Source organism: Sparassis crispa (genome assembly GCF_003851025.1).
Source record: "Sparassis crispa DNA, contig_000010F, whole genome shotgun sequence".
Taxonomy (NCBI): Eukaryota; Fungi; Basidiomycota; class Agaricomycetes; order Polyporales; family Sparassidaceae; genus Sparassis; species Sparassis crispa.
In genome coordinates this window covers 203,017-225,052 of record NW_020939758.1, presented here as the reverse complement: position 1 = coordinate 225,052, position 22,036 = coordinate 203,017, and the positions used below count along the sequence as shown (strand labels likewise).

General features: G+C 56.6%; 8 protein-coding genes across 8 annotated transcripts; 6 read left to right on the top strand and 2 right to left on the bottom strand.

Moving 5' to 3' along the window:
* Positions 1 to 1,335: 1,335 nt before the first annotated feature.
* Positions 1,336 to 2,286, bottom strand: SCP_1200790 (hypothetical protein; the record flags this gene model as incomplete). The annotated part of the gene is made up of 6 exons (XM_027762966.1): positions 1,336 to 1,384; positions 1,434 to 1,443; positions 1,507 to 1,578; positions 1,635 to 1,701; positions 1,756 to 1,883; positions 1,944 to 2,286. The coding sequence occupies 6 exons, from the start codon at positions 2,284 to 2,286 to the stop codon at positions 1,336 to 1,338; spliced, it is 669 nt and encodes a 222-aa protein (XP_027618767.1).
* A 311-nt stretch (positions 2,287 to 2,597) lies between these two features.
* Positions 2,598 to 3,912, top strand: SCP_1200780 (Protein psi1; the record flags this gene model as incomplete). Its single annotated transcript, XM_027762965.1, has 4 exons — positions 2,598 to 2,678; positions 2,734 to 2,796; positions 2,865 to 3,100; positions 3,156 to 3,912. 4 exons carry the CDS (start codon positions 2,598 to 2,600, stop codon positions 3,910 to 3,912), a joined length of 1,137 nt encoding a protein of 378 aa, XP_027618766.1.
* Positions 3,913 to 6,535: 2,623 nt separating this feature from the next.
* On the top strand, positions 6,536 to 8,045 carry SCP_1200770 (Protein psi1; the record flags this gene model as incomplete). Its single annotated transcript, XM_027762964.1, has 6 exons — positions 6,536 to 6,631; positions 6,681 to 6,746; positions 6,814 to 7,007; positions 7,080 to 7,211; positions 7,265 to 7,909; positions 7,961 to 8,045. 6 exons carry the CDS (start codon positions 6,536 to 6,538, stop codon positions 8,043 to 8,045), a joined length of 1,218 nt encoding a protein of 405 aa, XP_027618765.1.
* A 386-nt stretch (positions 8,046 to 8,431) lies between these two features.
* Positions 8,432 to 11,590, top strand: SCP_1200760 (hypothetical protein; the record flags this gene model as incomplete). The annotated part of the gene is made up of 3 exons (XM_027762963.1): positions 8,432 to 8,511; positions 8,565 to 9,493; positions 9,549 to 11,590. 3 exons carry the CDS (start codon positions 8,432 to 8,434, stop codon positions 11,588 to 11,590), a joined length of 3,051 nt encoding a protein of 1,016 aa, XP_027618764.1.
* A 1,649-nt stretch (positions 11,591 to 13,239) lies between these two features.
* On the bottom strand, positions 13,240 to 13,801 carry SCP_1200750 (Putative acyl-CoA-binding; the record flags this gene model as incomplete). The annotated part of the gene is made up of 5 exons (XM_027762962.1): positions 13,240 to 13,302; positions 13,359 to 13,431; positions 13,495 to 13,558; positions 13,628 to 13,649; positions 13,709 to 13,801. The coding sequence occupies 5 exons, from the start codon at positions 13,799 to 13,801 to the stop codon at positions 13,240 to 13,242; spliced, it is 315 nt and encodes a 104-aa protein (XP_027618763.1).
* A 621-nt stretch (positions 13,802 to 14,422) lies between these two features.
* On the top strand, positions 14,423 to 16,232 carry SCP_1200740 (PH-domain-containing protein; the record flags this gene model as incomplete). The annotated part of the gene is made up of 4 exons (XM_027762961.1): positions 14,423 to 14,503; positions 14,567 to 14,872; positions 14,959 to 15,582; positions 15,732 to 16,232. 4 exons carry the CDS (start codon positions 14,423 to 14,425, stop codon positions 16,230 to 16,232), a joined length of 1,512 nt encoding a protein of 503 aa, XP_027618762.1.
* Positions 16,233 to 17,086: 854 nt separating this feature from the next.
* SCP_1200730 (hypothetical protein) lies at positions 17,087 to 19,822 on the top strand (the record flags this gene model as incomplete). The annotated part of the gene is made up of 6 exons (XM_027762960.1): positions 17,087 to 17,252; positions 17,311 to 17,582; positions 17,699 to 17,800; positions 17,861 to 18,146; positions 18,197 to 18,355; positions 18,423 to 19,822. The coding sequence occupies 6 exons, from the start codon at positions 17,087 to 17,089 to the stop codon at positions 19,820 to 19,822; spliced, it is 2,385 nt and encodes a 794-aa protein (XP_027618761.1).
* Positions 19,823 to 20,317: 495 nt separating this feature from the next.
* Positions 20,318 to 21,253, top strand: SCP_1200720 (hypothetical protein; the record flags this gene model as incomplete). Its single annotated transcript, XM_027762959.1, has 1 exon — positions 20,318 to 21,253. The coding sequence occupies one exon, from the start codon at positions 20,318 to 20,320 to the stop codon at positions 21,251 to 21,253; it is 936 nt and encodes a 311-aa protein (XP_027618760.1).
* Positions 21,254 to 22,036: the final 783 nt, after the last annotated feature.

Below are 22,036 nucleotides of genomic sequence, written 5' to 3'. Positions count from 1 at the left end.
CCAATCCGCATGTACCTGATCACTAGAGGAGTGATCAGGGAGGAAATGTGCGAAAAGCGGACGAGCCTATCGCGGCATGTGACATCGACGTCGAGATATATTATGAGCTGAGCGTAGTTGGTGCACTCACTATTCAATTTCCTCGTCCAATCTGTGCTCCCAGCCGACGCAAAATGAGCCAAGGAGAAGTAGAACCGCCTCTGCCTCCACTGTTTCGTTATCACGGCAGTTGACAGTGTGGATACAGTCATCCTGTTCGAGACTTGGCGCGTTATCCGGACACCGCGGTGGCTGCTGGGCGCTCCGAGTTGAAAAATCCATGAGATCGAGAGGGCGTCATGAACAGCGATAAGCTCAAAAGGGTATCGCGTTTATAAGCGCAGCCACAGCCATGCGTCAAACAGGACCTAAATCGGCAGTTGCACCACCACCATCATACCCATACCTGTTGAGAGGAATCACCGCTCTAGGAGAGCAGTACGAGGGGACTGTACGAGAGTACAGTAGAGTCTGAAACTCATACAGCCACGGTATTCATCGGATCACCCGGAAGTGGCGTAGCTCGTGGTCGCTCGGTACAATCTGTGAGGCACCGGAGAGTGAGCAAATCCGTTTTACTTACGAGTCGCAAATTGACACTACACCGGCCGAACTCGAGCTGTGAGCGTATACTTGGCGTTTGTGACCAGTGAGTAGGTGTCCGACAAAGACTGTGCCTAGAGCGAGCTTATCTTCGTGTACCTTACATTGCATGGACAGCGTGGAAGTGTGCGCCTTTAGCTACAGCCACCATAAATTGTGTCGACAACATTATAAGCACCACTCAGGCTGGGCGAAGGCTCGCTTGGGTCTCTGCGGTTTCGCGAGCCTGTTTCCTGAAAATAACCCCCGCGAAACATCTACGAGAGGTTCGTTTTGTAATTTGTCATCGAGGCTAGCACTGATCGTGCTGCTCGGACTTCTAGCAGTAACAGAGAAAATGGAGAAACAGCTGCATCGGTTGAGAACTGTGACATTGAGGCCCGGGGAAGAGAGAGAATGCACCGTCACTGCACCGTCCCAGATCGAGATCGGTGCGTGCTTGTATGTGACCTCATATGGGAGGTCTAGACAACGCGAACGAGGCTACCAAACCAGGGCAGATCGGATGCAAATCATACGGAGTATAGAAACTATGTAAGGCCTGCTGGGATTATCGTTAAGGGGAACCAACGAAAGACATTGTAAGCTATAACACATCTAAATAAATACAAAGTTTTGTACATGATAGTTGTAGGCTATGTAGGTGGCGACATTGTCCATGATTAACGTGCAGCACCTTGCACTTACATGACTTCAGAATGTGAATAGCGATGAGCCGGGTATAGGGATGTTCTTCCTTCGCCTAAGCAACTGGTAAGCGGGGGTTCAGTGTATGAAAAGAGACAGCTTACAATTCGTGAACTATCACGACCGGTGAGATGAATATGTTCAATTGAAGTTTCAGAGAACGATGGGATGACTCACGTCGAATGAGGAAGTTAGCGAGAACTGCAACGAACAAACAAAGACTAATTAAGACAGGACCAATAACTTGGTCTGTCGCAAAGGAAAGTCAACCGTCCACACCTGTTACAAGATATCGACGCACGTACCAAAAGATCCAGGATCCCGTCTGCGAATCATGGTAATCCTGTGCTGATAGATGGCATAACCGTATATCTACACCGTCGCAGTCAGACAGATGGCTGGCAAGAAGCAAAAAATGCGGCCCACCAGGACACCTATACTGATCCCAGCGTATACGTAGGCGAAGTCGCGCGCTATTTTGTCCTTGGATGCATTGAATAAGGCCACTGCCAGGGATCCGATAAGAACGGAAATATTCAGGTATGACACCCAAGCTGCGAATAATCAGAATCAGCAGCGTCACGCAAAGTGGGAATAAGACACCCGAAACGCACTCCTCTCATTGGCAAACCAAACCTTGCCTTCGACCTTGATTGGCGTAGCGATTTTCTTGGGCACTCTCACCTGCGGCGGTAAATTTATAGAATGATAATCCCGCACGGTGGGCTGGTGGCCCTCCTCGTCGCGAGTAGTATCTGGGATGTGGTCGGCGCGAGTATAGCGAGGGTGGGGTCTGAATCTCTTTGGCAGTGCAGCTAGCGCGGAGGAAGAGAAGGGCGAAAGCAAGTCCGACATTGCGTACCATGATCGTCGAATGAGAGAATCGCGACGATGGTCGTCCTCAACAACGCCTCCATTACGTGGGGGTCTCGGTATTTGCTCTGCCGTCGAACTCATCGTGAACAGCGAGCGCGAATGTTCTGCCAGTGCCAAGACGGAGAGTAGTTCGCCACACCGAGACTGCAATTCCAGATTCCCACGATATTTCCCCCGGCCTAACGGGTATGTGAGTTACGTAATATATGACGAACGTCACAGCGCGCTCCGTTTCGAGGACGTTCTCGTGTGTTCTGGGACGACATGTATACCCCTCGTTCTCATATTTATCTTCGTCCTACCGTTCTCTACGCAACATCATTATCCTCAAGTTTCGATTCATAACGCACACCACCTTTTCTCTATTCTCATTACGTCAGTCATAACGAAGCATGGGCGCTGACTACTACAAGCTCCTTGGAGTAGAGAAGGATGCGAGCGACGACGAAATCAAGAAGGCGTACAAGAAAATGGTAAGTGCAACATATTTAATGCGCGTCACAGACTGGTTTCATAGGTGTACTTCAGGCCTTGAAATGGCACCCGGATCGCAATGGCGGATCAGAGGAAGCTTCGAAGAAGTTCAAGCAGGTGAGCACGTTGCTGCACTGATCTAAATGTGCAACATGCGATTGCTAACGCTTCATGCTATATTCTAGATTTCTGAGGCGTTTGAAGTACTCAGTGACAAGCAGAAACGAACGATCTACGATCAGCTCGGTGAGGAGGGCCTGAAGGGCGGCGGCATGCCACCACAAGGTGCTGGCGCCGGTCCTGGGGGCAGCTTCTCTGGGTTCAGCGGATTCCCCGGTGGCGGAGGATCCACGTTCACGTTCACATCGAGTCCGGGCGGTCGCGGCGGCTTTTCACCGACAGATCCTAACAAGATTTTCGAGTGGGTATTTTGCAAGACGTTGTATGGGACTACGTACTAATATGCTTCCTTGTAGGCAATTCTTCGGGATGAGCGGACTTGGTGGACTTGGGGGCATGAGTGGCTTCGGCGGCGGCGGCGGCGGTAACAGGAGGAACACGACCAGCATGTTTGGAGGTGACCATGATGACGACATGTCGGGCACGTACTTTGGCGGCATGCCAGGGGCAATGCCATCTGGTCGACCGTCAGGCAATTCTCGACGTCCCCCCACTCCCGTACCAGCCAGCGGCCCGGCGGAAATCACACGCCCTTTGAAAGTTTCGCTGGAGGAACTTTATTCCGGTACCGTCAAGCATCTAAAAGTGGGCCGGAAGTTACTTCACGGCGGTACGGAAGAGAAGGTGCTCGAAATCCATGTTCAACCAGGGTGGAAGAGCGGTACGAAGGTGCGCTTCCAGCGTGCGGGCAACGAACAGCCCTTTGGGGAGCCGCAGGACCTGGTGTTCGTCGTGGAGGAGAAGCCGCACGACCGGTGCGTGCGTGAGGGTAGCAACCTTGTTTGCCATGTATCCATACCCCTTGTCGATGCCCTCGCAGGCGATGGCGGCAAGCGTACCGTCGAGCAGCTCGACGGAAGGAAGCTACAGGTATCCCTTCCCAGTGGCATTGTGAAGCCTGGGTCGCAAACGACCGTGCCGAACGAAGGTATGCCGATCCGGAAGGACAGCAGTGTGAGGAGGAGGGGAGATCTGATCGTCAAGTGGGATATCACATTCCCAGACCGCCTCACAGCTGCGCAGAAGGAGGGCCTTCGCAAAGTGCTGGGATGAAGTGGGTGCACTGTTTTTAGGACGTTCAATAACAATGTTACAGTATAACCGTAGTGTACCTGCAATGTGGATTTATTTAATAACAAGGGAAGTGCAGAGACATTGCTTGCCAAATTTGTCACTCCTCAGATTCGAACTTGAGCTTGAGATGCTGCACCGAGTTGGGACTGGTTGTGCAGGATTCCGACACATGAGAGGAACTGGGAGTTGAAAAATGTGACAATTCCATGACAGGGTGGAGAGACCTCGCAAGCAAGGTAATCAGATTTCTGGTACCGGCGTGCGGGGGTAGTAAGGCAACCTTTCCTGATACAGGATGTTCCCCGAATCATATTCAAGCCGTGAGATTCTCGTCATATCGCACACCTGTCAATGCCATGAAGCTTGTAACACGCTGGTGTTCGTAGTGACTTCGTACCTTGGAAGAGTGGCCGTCGTTTTGATGAACATGATGTAGAGCTGCAGTGAAGAAAGAAACGATGGGAACGTGTCGAAGTAAATACCAATCGCAAAAGACAAGGGCAGACTGTGCGACCGACCTGCTCGGCTGTGAGATTTGCAGATGGAATGTGAAGTAGCACGATGACTACTCGTTTTCATTTTGAGGCGTTTTGCTCTTCACGGCTGCTAGAGCGAGCGAAACACACTCGAAATGCATGGACTAGGGAAGAAGCCCATGAGATCGTCGATAAGAGCAGTGAGGATACAATACCGGGAGTTTTGCTCACGGAGTTGATATGACGGAAATGCGTCCGACTCTAGGAACGCTGTGAACAATGGTCGGAACTGGCCGACGATGTTGAGATGCATCAAGTAGCACATCTGCGTAAATGGGGACAAAAACCTCATGGAAGGGAGCAACGAATGCGGGGGAAACAGTGAATCACCGAAAATGAATTGTCCGCCGGCTCCGCACGATGCACTAGAATGCCTGTGACCCGCAGATCTCGTTGAACGGATTTTGGGGCCGCAACATGTCGTGAAACGAGGCCGTCCTGTCGGCTGAGGTACTGCCACATTATTGTACTACTGATGCCAGGAAAGGGCGCACTCGGTATGTAGAAAATCCACGAGCATCAAGAGCACCAATTTGATCTCGGTTGGCAGCGGCATTAGGGTTCTGCCGTGAGTGAACACCCCACATTGGTAGACAGACGTGATTCTATGATGAGTACGACGTACGTATTGCAGTTTCCCGGCCACGGCAACGCCGTACCCATGCGCACCTCACAGCTAGGATTTCCATCACCGAAATACCTTGGAATTTCTTTCCTTGCCAACGGGAGCAAATCCCAGCAGGACCAGTTGGCGGACTATTCGCACAATGCTCTTGCCTCGCTGGCCTGTGTCAGTCTGAGCCTCAAGACAGCCCACGGCGTGGTGATTTGCCTGCCTGACACCGACCAGCGGTCGAGAAGAGGGAAGTCTTCTAGTAGAACATGTGTAGAGATGCGAACTAACCTCCTCAATCGTCAATTTGGTGGCAAAAAGATTCATTCACAGACAACTCACTAACCACCGCCGGATGTTGGTCGCCTGCAAGCTGGTCATCAGTTCTTCCACCTTTCCCGAGCGTGTTTTACGTCACTTAGTGAGAATATTTTTTAGATAATTTCGACGTCGGGAAACACGTCGGGGTCTGAGTCTAGACAAAGAAAGCCACAAAGTGTTAGGTGGGCAAGTAGACGCAAGACTGCAGAACCACGATGCGGTACAGAAGTTCTGGTAGCAGTCGCCGACATGTCTCCAGACGAGTTTCGAGTGACCAATAGACTACCCAAGTTGATTCGAACCAAAAAGGAAGATGACTATCACATAGAGCGAAAATTATGCATCTTGTAGAAAATTTAGCCAGCCAGTGCGCAGGAAACTACACGGTGCACGTGGGAAACGCGACGCGTAAAAGTCACGTGCAAGAAATCTTCAATGAAGAGTTTTCTTCTGCCAGTGCACGCCGTGTCGGGCAGCGACAATCGCTCTGATCATGAATTAATATCTTCTCGGTCTAGCTATGTAGCGGTATCAACTTCGCATCATTCCCTCTTAGCTTGTTACTCTTGGGGAGCCTTGAAAAAATCAGGATCATCCGCCTCAGGTGGTCGTTTGTGGTCGTGAGCTTCGTGTATTATCTCCACTTTTTGCGTGCAGACCACATGGGCGGCTGTGTAGACATGAGTGATTTGCAATTTGTGCCTAACCACAGCCGAAACGCAGTCCGCAGGCGACAACGCAACGTACTTAGACAGACTATATCCTCTTCACCAGGACGTGCCAGAAAAGCCCAACACCCTTGTCCAGCCTCGGTCTGTTCTCGCGGGTTGCTGAGTTTGATGGTGGAAATTTTTGAAAGCCTCGGAGGCTTGCGCAGAAGCAGTACTGCCGGTCACCGGTCACCTGCCACCACATTCAGCATGTTTACCACGAGGCCAGGTGGAAGAGTCGTGCATCTCGTTTAATTCATCATGCTCCGTGGTTGAGCAGATCCGATGGTTCTTTGTCTGCGGCCTCATTTTAGATTACACCATCACATATAACCGACCACTGGCTGGTCCTCTGTGTCTCTTAAGTCTCTGTACGACACACTTACGAATTCGTTCGCTGGCGGACGACGTTTCTGCTCAAAATGCCTGTAGCTGTACCCAAGACTACCGACTTCGAGATCCTAGGACTGACAGCAAATCCGACAGAAGCAGATCTCAGGGCAGCATACAAAACACTTGTATGTCGTACGGCTGCTTTTCTTCACCAATTCCTGATGTTTCCTGTAGGCTCTGAAATGGCACCCTGACCGCCATGTCACTGACAAAGAAGAAGCCCAAATGAAGTTCGTCGAAGTGAGAGTCTACCTTTCTTCTCAGTCAGAAGATGATATCTGAAAGGATGTCTGCGTATTCTTCGTAGATCAACGAAGCCTATCGGACGTTGTTGAAGCACCTTGAGAACCAGAGAAAAGATGGAAGGCGAAGAGAGCACACCGACAGCCAGTCGTCTCGGTGGTTCACATCATCGGCACACGCGTCGTCTTCAGCCTCCAGCGCGTCCGGAATGTCGTCGAGTTCAGAAGAAGATCTCAACAGACCGCATGGAGATGATCGGTGAGGAGAACGCTCTTTATGCGTTGCTGCTTGTGCGATCGGGTCTGCTGACACGGTGCTTCTTCATACCAGACGGCCTCAATACACTTCTCATCACTCGTCACCTCGTCGTGCACGAGTTTCTCCTCAAAGCAAGAAACATCCATCTCAGTGTTCATATGCACACTCGCATGGCTATGAGTCAGACGAATGGTCAGACGACGAGTGCGTACTACGGCGCCCCCACAATTGTACTTGAGCTAATGATACGTTCACAGCGACTTTGTCAAAATGAAGTTCGCCGCTTTCTCCGACGCTTCGAAGCTGCGCAAAAATAATCACAAGGCTCACATCGTGGGCGATCCGATCAACCCTCTCCGATCGCCCGCTTCAAAGGGCAATCTCGCCCAGGACTGGATATTTCCTCTGCAGGTCACGCTGGATGATCTGTACTTCGGCGCCAGACACCACTATCGCATCACTCGAACGCTGTGGTCTGGTAAAAACGAGACCGTGCGTATCGACGTTGACGTTCTTGCGGGCTGGCAGAAAGGGAAGCAGATCCGCGTGCCAGGCGGTGGCAATGAACGCAAGGACGGGTCGTTCCAGGATATCGTGTTCATAATTGAAGAAGCACCTCATCCGCGGTATAGGAGAGTAGAAGACGATCTTGTCTACACTATTCAAGTACCTTGGGTGGATTTCCACTCGCGACCATGCAGAGACACTGGAAACGACTCAGAATACAGTGACTCAGGAACCGAGGAGCAGGAAATACTCGTGCAGGGAATGAACGGTGAAGAGTTCGCACTCCCGTTACCTCGCACACTCGTCGAAGGTGCAGATGGGACACGCCTCATCGGTGCTGGCATGCCCATCCGAGAAAGGGAAAAAGTTGTCGGAAAGGGGGACCTATTGGTCAAGTGAGTGATGTTTCCCGCTTCTGCTATTCGCTCCTTACCGATCCACTACAGGTGGGAATTCATTTTCCCTGAGACCGAAAAGGCTCAGCTTTCACGCTGGCAAAATCTCAAAAAGGCTATGCATTGGAGGTTCTGATTACTTTCAGCTGCATGTCGGAAGCACGCTACGCGTTCGGTTTCTATCCGGGCAACTTTGCGGTGGTGTTTTGTATGCGTATATGGACTCATTGTATCGTATTGAATTGCTTTGAAGAGCCGTGTATGCTAGATGTTCTAAGAGAATTCGACGGTTGCGTCGATACGATTGAGCGAGGCCCGTCCTGACCCGATAAGATTAGATCGGAATCCAACCAGGCGCTTGGGAGTCTCGCGGTGTCACGGTGGTAGTACTCCATCCGCTACTCCAGAGCTCCCTACTCTTGGCTGGCCTTGGATTTGACGACATTACGATCTATTGTAACGACGAGAAGAAGTTTCATGCATTCTTTACAACTTTGACGTCGACCACACACGCTACTGACCATGGGAGCTATTCTCCGCGCATTCACCGTGCTTTCTCTCGTGTATGAGTTCTGTTCAGCCCAATACGCGCCGATATCGAGGTGAGTTGGGTGTTGAAGTATCAAGGGATGTAATTAATTGTGTGAATATGAAGATGGGGCCAGGCTACAGCCCTTGTCGAGGACATAATTTTCGTGATTGGCGGCAGGACAGATCTGTACAATTCGTATTCATACACGTCCGCACCCGTCAACAACGATGTACTCTCATTATTCCTGTCGTCATCATTCAACATCTCGTCACCGCCATGGGACTATGTTGCCGGTTGCTCAAACTGTTCCTCATCCCAGGCTCCCGCGGTGGTTTGGCACACTCTATCCGCGGTTAATACGTCCACGCTTCTGCTCTTCGGCGGAGACCTTGGTACGACTGCACCTGTTCCGGAGAGTGCAGATTCTGCTGCGCTGGTAGGCATCAGCAGTGCTCAGACTCCAGTGTGGTATCTCGAGGCAGATTCCTGGGCCGACGAACCGATGCGTCGAATGTATCATTCTTCTTCTTCCAGCGGCGGAAAAATCTACATCGTTGGTGGGCTGAAGACGGATGGGTCTAACAATGCGTACTCCGACCACTATGTTTTCGACCCTAAGACACCGTCATTTACTCAGCTGCCCTCCACGAACGGACCCCCTGACATCTATGGCCACGCGTCGATCGTCCTCTCGAACGGATGGCTCATTGTTTTTGGAGGATACTGTCAGTCAGAGAACACCCTCTTGCCTTTCACCACAGTTTGGGCGATGGATACCACACAGTCTACACTCGGCTGGGCTACGTTGTCAGTGTCTAATGCAAGTGTACCCTCTCCTCGGCGGGGATTCGCCGCCACTCTTCTGGAAGGAGGGCAGGTCGTTATTCATGGCGGAGCCGACGCAGAAATGCAGACGACACTCAGCGACGGGTGGGTTCTCGACACGACCAGAAGCCCGATGGTGTGGTCTTCTATCGACACGTTATCTCAGCTTGGACCGCGGCGGGATCATTTCGCCGTTGGACTAGGTTCTCAGGTTCTGTTTGGGTTCGGTAGGTTCTGCCTCGTGCCTTCCTTTACACTTATCTGACTCGTTGTTTGGCAAAGGGTATGCCAATAATGGTGCTGCCCCTGCCGCGCTTGAGTTGTTCGACCTTCCGTCGGCATCATTTGTCTCGACCTATACGCCTTCTTCCTCTGTGACCAACCCCACGTCACATACGATCCCAGGGCCTAGTCCCAGCAGAACAGGTCAGGCCTCAAGTCCAACTGGATCGTCAGATCCTCAGCACTCAGGTTCGGGTAGCGGGTCTGGTGGCGCGTCCGGTACAGCAGGTGACGATCCTCCAAGTTCAACCGGTGGGGCGAACAGTGGTGGCTCAGGAAGCGGTGGAGGAAGCAGCGGTAACGGTAGCAGCAGCGGCAAGCCATCTGCGCACAGTAGTCATGCCTCGACCATCGCGCTAAGCACTGTCTTCGGAGTCCTGGGACTTATCGCGGGTACCACTGCGGTTACATGGTACGTCCGGCGGCAGCTTGCACAGGACCGCTTCCATGCTCTGAGAGGCTCCGACAACGAAAGCAGTCCCGATGTACTTGTCGCAGGCCGCGAGAAGGCCTTGCCTCATGTTGTTCAGAACGTGAAGAGTAAGCTTGGAGCTCTCGTTCCCGGCCGCCCCTTGCCACAGCAAGAGCGGCGTGATATGCTGGCCGACGAGGATGCAGTACCGTGGTACAACGTGCGCAGAGACACAAGCAGTGGGCAGTCTTCAAGCAGTTCAGGCGCTCCCCACAGGCATCACGGTATCGGGGACTCCCTAAGCGAGTCGTTGGCTTCGCTGCGGTCCGTTGGGGGCACGATGCTAGCGTATGCTACTGGATCGCGCGGCTTGAAGTCGAGAGAAGCTAGTGCAGGATCTCGGTCGACAGCATGGTGGGAGGAGAATTCCTATACTCCTGTCGCAGACGACGTGGGTTTGATCAATGGTGCACCCGTCGGACGAGCCGCAAGACCGCGAGGTGGGCGACAGGCATCTGAAGCGACAATAGGAACATCGTACTCGCATTACGAGAATCCATTTGCCGATTACGACGTCGAGGAAACCAAAGCGGGCGGAGATATAGATTTGGACATTGCGGACCACGGATTTCCGTCTCTCTCAGACCCCCCTCCACCGCCGCTTGCCAACATCAAAGTCCCACCCACTCCTGTGAACGTGACTCGTCTCTCCCCGCTCTCGGAACATCCTTCTGTTGCCACAATTTCCAATCCTGTGACAACATCTGACTCGTCTCTCCTCACTGCATTCAATGCAGGGCCGAGTTCTACTGATCATTCTAGCGGCTCGGCTGAGACTTCCCGTTCCCTGCGTCCTCGACCCTCTTCTATCCTCGATGCAAACCCCTCCCCCACGCAGCCGATGCGCCGCTCAGACAGCTGGTGGACCCGCTTTGCGAAAACACCTCTTCTGGATCGGCGCTTGAGTGTGGGCAGCAGGAGAGACTCTCCGCGACCGCTCGACTTTCGAGACCCGAACCCGCCACCACGGCTCATCCCCATCGAAGAGTCGACGCACACGTACCCCGACTCCCCACCCTCACGGCAGGAGAGTGGCCACGTTCGTGCACGGCTGTACTCGAACACGCAGCACGGGCGCTCCGCGTCGTCCCTGCAGACGTCGAAGACCGCGGACTCGGAGATGATTGAGAAAATGGGGCGCACGATGGACATCGCGATGAACAGCACGCTCACGTCGCATGCGAGCGGCTCCGGCACCGACTCGCAGAGCTACAGCGACGCGGATGCCCCTCAGCGCCAGCTGAGCCTCTCGCAGTCTGCTATGTTCCCTGCCAGCGGCGACGACGAAGTGCTGAATCCCGTGCAGTCGCCCATGGAAACGACGGAAGCTGAGGCATCCCAGTCGAGGCTGCCCGCCCTTCCAGGTCACCCTCAGGTAAGCCCCCCGAAGCGCCTCGCAGCAGGAGGGAACGTTGCTGCGCGTGTGGAGGCTTTTGAGCGGCGCATGTCGCAGCAGGAGGATACTGCGCCCTTACGCATCCGGAAGGACCGTCCGAGCACGTATGGCGTGGTCCCAAAGCCCTCGCTGTTCGTCGCAAATCCTGATCAAAGAAGGTCCGACTCCACATAGCCTTACTACCCTGCTTCGCCGGTTTTCTGTCCGTTCAGGATTTTTTCTCCGCTCGCGAACACTAGAATATCCCGTTCCTTGGGCACACCCTATCTTACGGCCTAAGTTATACCTCTGTCGTGCCTTTCTTCTGACCTTCTGTGACAATATTACGATGCTCATGATTTACGAACTCGATACATCTTGCTTACGACCTGCTTCCCGTTCTTCTCTTTTGTCTGTGCTTCTGTGTACGTACCATGTGAACGCTCAAGTGCAGAAGACTATCATGGAAAAATATACTGTTGTTGTACGATTTCTCTCATCAATTTTATCGAAGGGTCTGCGCTCCAGATTGGCCGCACCTTGACGCTCCTCGTTGGAGGTACAAGGGAGAATCTTCGTATCTGCAGGCGCTCGCTGCTCCTAGCGCTGTCGCCGATCAGTCTCGCATCTTACGACAGCATCTGAACAAAGTACAGCTAGCATGGCACCACGAGAATTATCTTCCATATGCGCCTATGATCGCTACCATGCACCGGCTCGTCACTGTTGGCTGACTACTACCGAACTGAATACAAATTATTGCAATTTAGAAAATTCGACGAACCGCAACGTCGGTGCATGCGATGCATGTCCAGCTGACACCCAGGCCGTAAGTTGGAATTGATACCGTTTAGCACATAGCTGCACTGGCAGAAATCACCGGGCGCAGTCTCTCCCGCACTTGAACTAAGTTACTCACCAAATAGATAGGCGCACCGATCGCGCTGGCCAGGTTATTTTTGCGCGATGAGATCACAGTGCGTGTCCCGGCGCCGGTCGCCACGCCGGTGTTCCTCATCGACGAATATTTATTTTTATCAGCCGCAGGCAATATGCACGGCCGACCCGCCCGAAAGGAATCCTCGGGCGTTTAGTCAGCAGCACCGACCCCAGCGAAGTCGCGAAGCTGATGGCGGGCAGGTACGTGGGTCAGCGATGCCGACGGGCGTTTGTCATCTCCCGACGCAGCGGCACTGGCTACGGGGACAGTCAGCAAGGGTCCGTGCAACACTGCAATCCTGCCTTCGCGGGTCCGGACGGATCCATTATGATACCCATTCGAACCTGGGAGATATCAGATTTCGCCGCAATCGTAACTGAGCGCTCAGCGCAGCCGCTGCACGCATGGCGCACTAACTCGAATTACCCATCGCGGCCCGCAGACTTGGTCGGAAGGTATTCCGTAGTACGACAGTCTTTTGGGCTTCGTCCGATGCAGCAGGAACGCCCGGGAAGTGGAAGCGCGGGCATCAGCCGCCCGTGGTGATGTGCACTTACCCACTTACCGACAATCCACGATCTGTCAGCCTTCAGGCCTCAGGACTGGATGGTAGGCGGGATGCCGTCATGGAGCACGTATCGTATCGCTGTTGCTGCAATGCCTTTGTTTCTCCTCTTGGAACAGCCGACCGGTCGGAGCAGCCTGCTGCCAGATGGTAACATTGCACTGGAATCGTGGCGACGGCCTGCTGGATGTCCTAGAGCGACGCATTCGATGCTGATTGTTGCAACTGGTCGTCAGTCGGACGCATACGGTGTCAAGGTATTGGTCGCGTTCTCTTCTAGTCATACAACACGAGCTAGGAAAAGTACAGCACGGGCTTTGCTTCGTGCCAGCCAGCCATCTACACCGACTCGACCTCTGCGAGGTACTTCTTCGATTCCTCGTCGTCTGCCCGCTTCAGGATCTGCATTCGCATGGCAGGTGAGCGTCCGGAAGGCTCAATCACGCAGGAGCGCGTACCTCAATCAGCTTCTCGACGTACTTGGTCCAGCACTCTTCCCTGAGGGTGCCCTCGACCGACTTCCACGCGTCCCTGGGCGCGCGTCAGGACGCGGGTTCGAGATCGACATGGAGAAAATCAACGGGGTTTACATACCACTTGAACTTGCCGGTGAAATCGAGCATACCCGGGCGGGGCGTATTCACGTCTCCGACAGTGGCTGCGAGAGGCGCCCACGCTCGTCAGGACGCGCCGTGCTTGGTGATGCAGCGTGGATACGATGACGCACCTTGCTTGAAGTACTTGTAGAACTGCACGATGGCGCGACGATGATCAGCAGGGCGCGTCGCGGACGCGTGCGGCGACTCACGTAAAGCTGGTCGTCCTGCGTCGGCTTGACGGGGCCGTCCTTGGGGAGGCTCTGGATGATCTCGACGGCTTTGTTGAACTTGGCCTCGGACATGGCGGCGGCGGTGCAGACGGTGCTGGAGGATGCTGGTGTGGGTGTGGAGGACTAGGAGGGTGATCAGTGCGCATCCGGCAGACTCCGCTTACATATAGCCTGCACTGGTGGCCCCAGCGACCCCAAGCTGCGAGTGCGCTGCCCCAAGCATCGATGGCTGCGATTGACATGATTCGAGACAGAATATTAATCCTTGTGTTTTCCGTTTGTTCACCGCATCCGTCCGAGAGATCGTTCGGAACCGCGATTCTGTGTGCGCGCCGAGACTCCGCCCGAGCCTAGCTACGAAGCGCGAACGGTGGCGGAAGACGCACACAACATGCGGTAGAAGAGCATATAAGTGCTTCTCAAACCGTAACAACAACACCCGTCTCCGCGTCGTCATGCTCACCCTCACCATGCTGGCTCGCTTGAAAAATGCGCGCGGGCGCACAGCCCGTCTGGGAAAGGGCGGGTGGCTCGTGTGGCGCAGAATGAACTCCGCCACAGCTCCGACAGGCGCGAACCCGCGCATTCACATATTCCTCTGCAACTGCATCATCGCCCTAGATACTCTCCATTCCCCATTCTCCTCTCCTCGTCGCACACCACGACGACGACGACGATACCCAAATATTGACCATGTCTACCTCTCGCACTGTCCCGCCACCCTCGAGCCAGGAAATCGCGCGCAAGCTCTCCATAGTCAGGTCGCCGCCAAAGGTGCGTTCGCCACCGCTGCCCTTCAGCGCCAGCCTATCTGACACAGAGCGCGTCGCGCAGAAGACCGCCATCGTGCCCATCCCCGTATCGGGCACCGAGTCTGACTCGGACTCCGCGTTCGGCTCAGACCCCGCCAACGCCCCCATGTCCACGTCCCTACTCAGCAGCTCCTCGCAGCACCCGCCGCTCTCGTCCATCGCGGAGCGGCACTCTGCCAGCGGCGAGGAGTCGGAGGAGGACGACGACGATGACGAGGGCTACGGCGAGGGCGAGGGCCACAGGGACGCTGCGGGCGCGCACACGCGCGCCTCCCTCGACGAAACCGTGATCAAGACCGGGTACCTGTGGAAGAAGGGCGAGCGGCGAAAGGTGAGACTTTGCCCGTCGCGCTTCGCCACCGGGCGCTGACGCTGACCTGGCGCCGCGCTGCGTCTCTCTCTTAATTGCCTGTGCAGACGTGGAAGAAGCGGTGGTTCGTCCTGCGCTCTGCCCACCTCGCGTTCTACAAGACCGAGGCGGAGTACAAGCTCCTCCGTCTGCTCGATCTCTCCGACATACACTCGTGCACGCCTGTTGTGCTCAAAAAGCATGCGAACACGATCGGCCTGGTCTCTCCCACACGTACGTTCTACCTCCAGGCCGAAAGCCCCAGGAACGTGCAGGAGTGGGTGAGGGCGATCAACGATGCCCGCACGTCTCTGCTCTCCACCTCGACGCAGTCATCCGCCACGGCTCCGGTGCCCATCCCTAGCTCGACATCCGGTCCGCGCACACAGGTTGCTGCGTCACAGCTATCACGTTCGCTCTCCCAGTCTGCATATACCACCCATCAGCTGACCTCGTCCGAATCCGACGACAATTCGCCAAGCAATATCGGCACCGCCTCTGCCCCACCGCAGCCGCTATCGGTGCAGAGCGAGCTCTTATCCTCGCCATCCAAGTACCCAGGGGGGGTCAAGGACCCATCAAAAGTCGTGCTTGCAGGGTACCTGATGAAATGCGCGTCGCGCAGGCACAACTGGCACAAACGGTGGTTCATTCTCAGCGGCGAGCAGCTCGTCTACTCGCGCAGCCACATGGTGCGTGTTCAGTTCGCCTTCGCAATTCAGTCATTAGTGCCACGCTTCGGGCTTCCATTTGTCTGTATTGCGACCGGTCGCGGAGCTTGGGGAACGTGGCTGTGGCTATCCATTTCTGCTCATGATGCTGATGATGACGCCCGCGACAGGACACGAAGCCGCACCGGCAGATACCTCTTGGACAGATCCTGGACGCACTCGAATACGACCTGCCTCACGACCGGCACACGCCCAGCGTGGGCGTGGGGTCGCCGGGGGTGGCGTCGCCACCGCAGGCAGCGATGCACGGGGACGAGGGCGAGCGTGCGCACGCACACACGTTCAAGGTGGTGACGACGAAGCGGACGTTGCTGCTGTGTGCTCCGAGCGAAGAGGAGGAGATCAAGTGGCTGAGTGCGGTGCGCGCGCTTATTGCACGGCGGTCTGGGGCTGGGGTCGTGCCCGGGGACTCGGTGGTGGCGTCCGCGTCGTCGGGGAAGGTGCTGGCGTCTAGCATGCATCCTCCGATCGGGGAACACGGACATGGCGGGGTGGGCGTAGGCGCGGGCGGGGGGGCAGGAGGAGGGAGGCGGAAGGACTCGATTGCTCGGCGGCTGAGCGTGAGTGGGGGAACGGCGAATGTTCCAGCGGAAGCGGCATCGGAAAGGTAATCTCTATGTTCGGCGCTCTGCTGGCTGTTTCCCCCGGCACAGCTTTGGGTGGGAGGTGATGGCGATAAGAGGATCGGGGACGCTCAGGGAATGGTGCCGCTGCTCGCTGCGCCGTTGGGTGATGCAAAGTTGAGTTCTCGTTGTACACTAGCGTTTATTCGGTAACATGGGATCTGCTCTGTCCGCTTTCTGCAGCCACCACAGGGTCCGCGGAGGGTTGCGACCATCATCATTCACCGGGGTAGGCTCGCACCATCGTGTTCCGAGGGGGCATCTGTCAAGGACACGGTGTTTCCTTGATTGTGTCTGGTTGCGATGTTGTCGCAGCTTTACCTAAGCGCCAGCTGGTTCTCGTCTTCTGGACTGTAGGGTGGCATCGAGGTCATATGTCGCGTTGGGTGGGCCACCGAGTGGTCAGGCCTTCAGGAAGCTGCGTTTGGTGGCGTGTTGGGCACTGATAACGGCAGCTTGGCACGGACTGGCATGGAATGCTGTCAGCGTCGAGAACGGGCGCCTCCCACGGTGGATATGCACGAGGAGGGGTGGCCGGGGAGAGCGCCGGTGGCTGACTGCGGTGCCGGGGTTTGTGCGCGCCTAAGACGGATATGTTCAGATGGGAGCGCCAGCGAGGGCGAGGCCTGGGCGTGCGCCGACCGATGCGCGTGCCTGTAGAATCGCATCATGATACGGTATCTGATCTCCGCGGCTATGCTCCTACAATGGGCGTCCTTGTGACCGTTGCAGCCCCGCGAAACCGCACACGAGGGCGCCACCGCCCGTCGCAGTGGTCTGACCTTTCTCCATCTGCTCTTGGAGCTTCGGCGTGCTTGGTGAGCTGCACTCGACCTCTCAGTATGCTCTGCGCACGCCCAGGCTTGCACCAACCCTCGGCGAGGTGGCACGGGCGGGAGATGATCAAAAAGCCGAGGGGTCGGGCGGTGATTGGCTGGTGCGTGCCGGCCGAGGCGGTGAGACGGGAGTCGTCGGGGGACGCGGGGCGGGGTGATCGGGGAGCTGGCGGTAAGGTTCAGTCGGCTGGAAGGGGAAGGAGGGAAGACATGACCGTTTTCCTTCGCAGTTCGCACGGGTTCACCCCAGCGCCCTGGGGTACATATACGGCCACTCCCTCCTTCCACCGCCTCGTCCCGTCTACTCGACGTCGTCCTCTGCCTCTCCTCCTCACCGCCACCTTCTCCGTCCTCTATGCCCGACCTTCCGTCGACTCCCCGCAAGTCCGTCTCCTCCACCTCCGCCCAGCTCAGATCCTCCCAAAAGAAATCCGGAGCGCCCAAGCCGAAAGGCGCCGTCCGCGCCAAGTCGGGCTGCTACACCTGTCGCATCCGCAGAAAGGTCTGTCTCTGCGCGCCAACGCCCGCTCGTCACTCTTCCTTTCTCCCTCGCTAGACGCTGACCGATTTCTCCCTTTCTTTCTTCCACCCCCTGTGGCGCATCCTTGTTTTCAACAGAAATGCGACGAACAACCGAACACTGAGGGCGCCTGCCAGACCTGCGTCCGTCTTCGCCTGCAGTGTCTCGGTTTCGGTGCAAAGCGTCCAGACTGGATGAGAGTGAGCTTTTTTTTTGCATCAGATAGGGGCGCGTGCCAACGACGCCACACATTCCTGCAGGAGAACAATAGCGTCACCGAGCTCCGCGAGAAGATCAAGACCTTCCTCGCCTCCCAGGGAATGATCAAGGGCCATTCTGGCTCGGGCCCTCGCGCCTCTGAACAGGAGCCGCAGATGCTCGTCCTCGTCGACAACCTGCGCGCATCCCCCTCCAGCCCTCCCACTCCCACTCTGTCTGCAAGCTCCAGCGATGGCCACCGGCCACACAACGGCCTCGCAACGTCCTTCGTTCGCGACGGCTCCCATTACCCCCCAATGCAGCCCGAGCCTCCATACTCTGCCTCCAGTGTGTATTCCTATTCGTATGGGCTCCCGCTCGGTAGTAACCTTTTCTAGGCTGGCAACCCCATATTCCCGACATGGGGCATCATGACCCGTCGATGGCTCGGAGCACCACCATGCTGCCGAACTTGTCCGACATGTATCCCACACCATCCACTTCTATGTTACCGTCTTCTACTAGTCTAGTGCCCTTGTCTTCCTCGTCGTCGTCCTGTAAGGCTCCGTACCGTTATTAGTGTATTATGAATGTATTGTGCTTAATGCCCTCGTTTGTTGGCAGGGCTCCCGGCGGGTGGTTCGTCTTCTGCGCAACACGCACAGCAACAAACTGTTTCAACATACCTTTCCCCGGCATCTTCGAGCACGCCCTTCTCAGCGTACTACAATTTCACCTACGACGACGAAGACCTCAACGATACCACCAGCCCGACGGGCCCTGTGATACCCCCTACATTGAATGGCTATGCCTTGCCCATCGCCGCAGAACACTCTGATATGATCCAGTACTACCTCCAAAATGTGCTCCCCATCCAGTATCTGCTGGCGGATTCGTCCATCAGCGCCTTCATGCTCAGGCTGCTCCAGGAGAGCTCGTCTGCGCGAGACGCCGCATGCGCGCTCTCGTCGCTCCACCTGCAATGCGTGCGCTTCCCCTCGCGCGCTCACTCCTCGGACGTAACGGCCATCTTCCGGCGCATCGAGAGCACCCTGTCCTCCAAGAGCCGGTACAACGAGGGCGACGCGATGGCGGGGCTGCACATCGTGTCGACGTTCCTCTTCACCGGCGGGCGGGGCGCGTGGATGCCGTACCTCGACATCGCGAGCCAGTTCGTGGACAGCGTGCTCACGAACCCGCGGTTCTACGGGCCAGAAGAGGTGCTCCGCCGCTGCTCCGAGTCGACGCGGTTCATCATCAAGACGACGATGTGGTTCGACGTGCTGGCGAGCGTGACGACGCAGCAGGTCCCGCGCTTCCTCGCGACGTACCGCCAGCTCTTTGGCCGCAGCGGCGCGTACATCGACGACCCGCTCGCGTCCGCGCCCGAGATCTCGATGCTGCCCGTCATGGGCTGCGAGAACCACATCGTGCTCGCGATCGCGGAGATATCGAGCCTCGCGCACTGGAAGGAGAGCCACCGCGCGCGCGGCTGCCTCAGCGTCCCCCGCCTCGTCGAGCGCGGCGTCGACATCGAGAACCGCTACCTCTCCGCGAGCGCAGGTGCGTACGCGCCGCCCGACCCGAGCTCGCTCGCCGCGGACCCCGACGTCGCCGCGCGCCGGCAGCTCACGAACGACATCTTCCGCGCGTCCGCGCGCGTGTACCTGCACACCGTCCTCTCCGGCGACTTCCCGTCGTGCCCGGAGATCATCGCGGGCGTCGCGGAGACGATCGAGTGCCTGCGCCGCGTGCCGACGCACCTGCCCGCGGTCTCGCGCGGCGTGGTGCGCAGCGTCGTGTTCGGGATATGCATCTGCGGGTGCCTCACGGACGACCCGCGCCACCGCGCGTTCCTCCTCAAGATGCTCGAGTCGCAGCAGGGCGAGTCCGTCGGGAACGTGTCCGAGGTGCGCAAGCTCATGGAGGACGTGTGGGCCCGCCGCGAGCGCAACCAGGGAGGGCCCGTCAATTGGCGCGACGTGATGCGCGAGTCGCAGCGGGACCTGCTGCTGCTCGTCTAGTTCGCCGATGCGAAAACCCCCCTCCCCTCCTGCTCCCGCATCCACTTCTCTGTTACAGCCCACGATATTCAATAAAAGCACAACGCCATATCTGCTCTCTTCCTGCTTGCTTTGTTTTCTGCTTCCGCTGCTCCGTGTTTTATGCTGTGCGCGTCTCCGCCTCCTCTCCAGTGTCTCAATGTAAATATTACACCAGACGAGGCTCTCCCCGTTCATGCTCTCCGCCGGTTCCCCGTGTTCACGACGTATGTTCCCGCCTCGAATTTTATGACCGTTCGCATGCTACGTTTTATGTCTCGCTCCCCCGCAGCTGCTGTAGCGTAACTGTAAATTTAATACGCTACGTGTACTACACCACCCCGTCTACGGATTCCCGCCCCGCCCCGGACCGCCCAGCTGTTGTTCTATGTTCCCAATGCACGGACATACCTTCGTTGGCCTCCTTTATTTCGGGATGTATTTCGGGCTGCTCGTCGTTCTATTCCAAGACTGATCATGAGAAGGAAGGCTTCCGGTTCCAAGACGCGAACACGTTCCGTGGGCTTATCGGCCGTCGACCCTCTGCCCTCTGCACACGACCACAGGTGCACCGTGCACGGCCGCAGAACAGGGTATCATAGTGTCGGGGGAGCACAGGCGCCGATAAGAGCGAAGAAGCTTCGCACCACGATTAAAACACTGATTCGCAGAGCACACGCACCGCACCGCAACGACCACCACATTATTAACTCGATCGTAACGAGGCAAAACGAGGGCGCCTTCCATTATGAGCGCCTAGCCGCACCGATATGGCAGCCACGCACCGGGGCCCCGGCGTGCGCCCGTCTGGCGCTTGCCCCGTTTGGGCTCGCAGCGATAACGAGGATGAATGTCCGGCGCACCGGAGGCTCCGTGGTCCCCCCCGGCCCCCAGGAAGCGCTCGATTCTCCACCGGCGTTTCCTGGGCTCCGTCTGCGTTCTGCGTGCGGGGGACCCGAGATACGAAAGTGGGTCCTCTTCTGCCTCGAGCCTTGCAATTGCGGGCAGTGGGTCTTTTTGAGGGTGGTGGGTTCGACGAAGGTGATTCGGATGTGGCGGTGGGGGATCCAGAAGCTGCGTGTTCAGCGTTCGGCACGCGCTGCAAATGTGGACCTACACTCATCTGGCTCGATCGGGTGCTGGAATACAGGTTTTCGTCTGGGCGTCTGTGTGTCCGAGGGCGCGGACTGGTTCGGCCGTGGCAGGATCAGCGGGGGCGCTGGGGAGGAGTCTGCGTGCGCTTCTGGGCCGGAAGAGCTTGGGAGCCTCGAGGACGGCGAGGACGTCTTTATGAGGGGTCGCGGACACGCGCTGTCGCGGTGGGCAGGCGCTCCGGTGTGTGCGGAGGCGGTCGTCGCCAGCGATGGATACTGCTCTCCGAGGGGACGGCTGCACGCGCACCGCATCAATTGAACGTGCGTGGACAGCGCGGCGGGTTGGTCCCTGCCGTCGTCGTCGTCATCAATACAAGGACTGCCTTATTCGCGCGTGCCCTTCCCGACGAGTCGACGTCGGAGAGCAGCGCGTTTTCTGATGCGAAGTTCATGTCCCTTGTGACTGCGTGCAGCAGACCTTGCCCGTCGTCGCCTTGTACTCTCTCTGACAGCAGACGTGTGGGGATCGTGCAGCGAGCCCATCCGGTGGCTCGCGTTGGTGAGATGGTGTGTTGATGAGCCGAGATGGTGAGTCATGCTGAGAGTCGCTACCGCTGCTACTTCGTATTGACGACTCGAGGACGTCCAGCTGTGCAGAAGGCACCAAATGAGACAACTAGAGCTGTACGCGGTAAATTGGTAAATAGACCTCGCTCCTCGCGCTGGACTCGAGGACGCGGTGGCTGTGCGAAATACAGCTATTTCTCTCTAGAAATGGAACACAGCGTGCTCTGGGGGGGCATCGCCTCGGAAAAGCTAGTTGGCTCCATACAAGTCCCGAACAGCGACGTCGACTCGCAGCCTTGAGCTTTGGGCGCGGGCAGCTCGACGCCGTGAGGAGCATGTGCAGAAGACGGTTGTTAGGGAGGAAGAGGTAGCGACGGGACGCAATAATGCGATCTTCGAGCGGTAGATCTGTGGGGCTAGGCACGAGATGGCAGACGTGCGTTCGTCCGGAAGTTTCCTCTCGTAGATGGCAGGAGGATTGATGGTGCGGTCGAGGGAGAAGACAGGTGTGAGTACGTGGTTTGGCCTGATATGG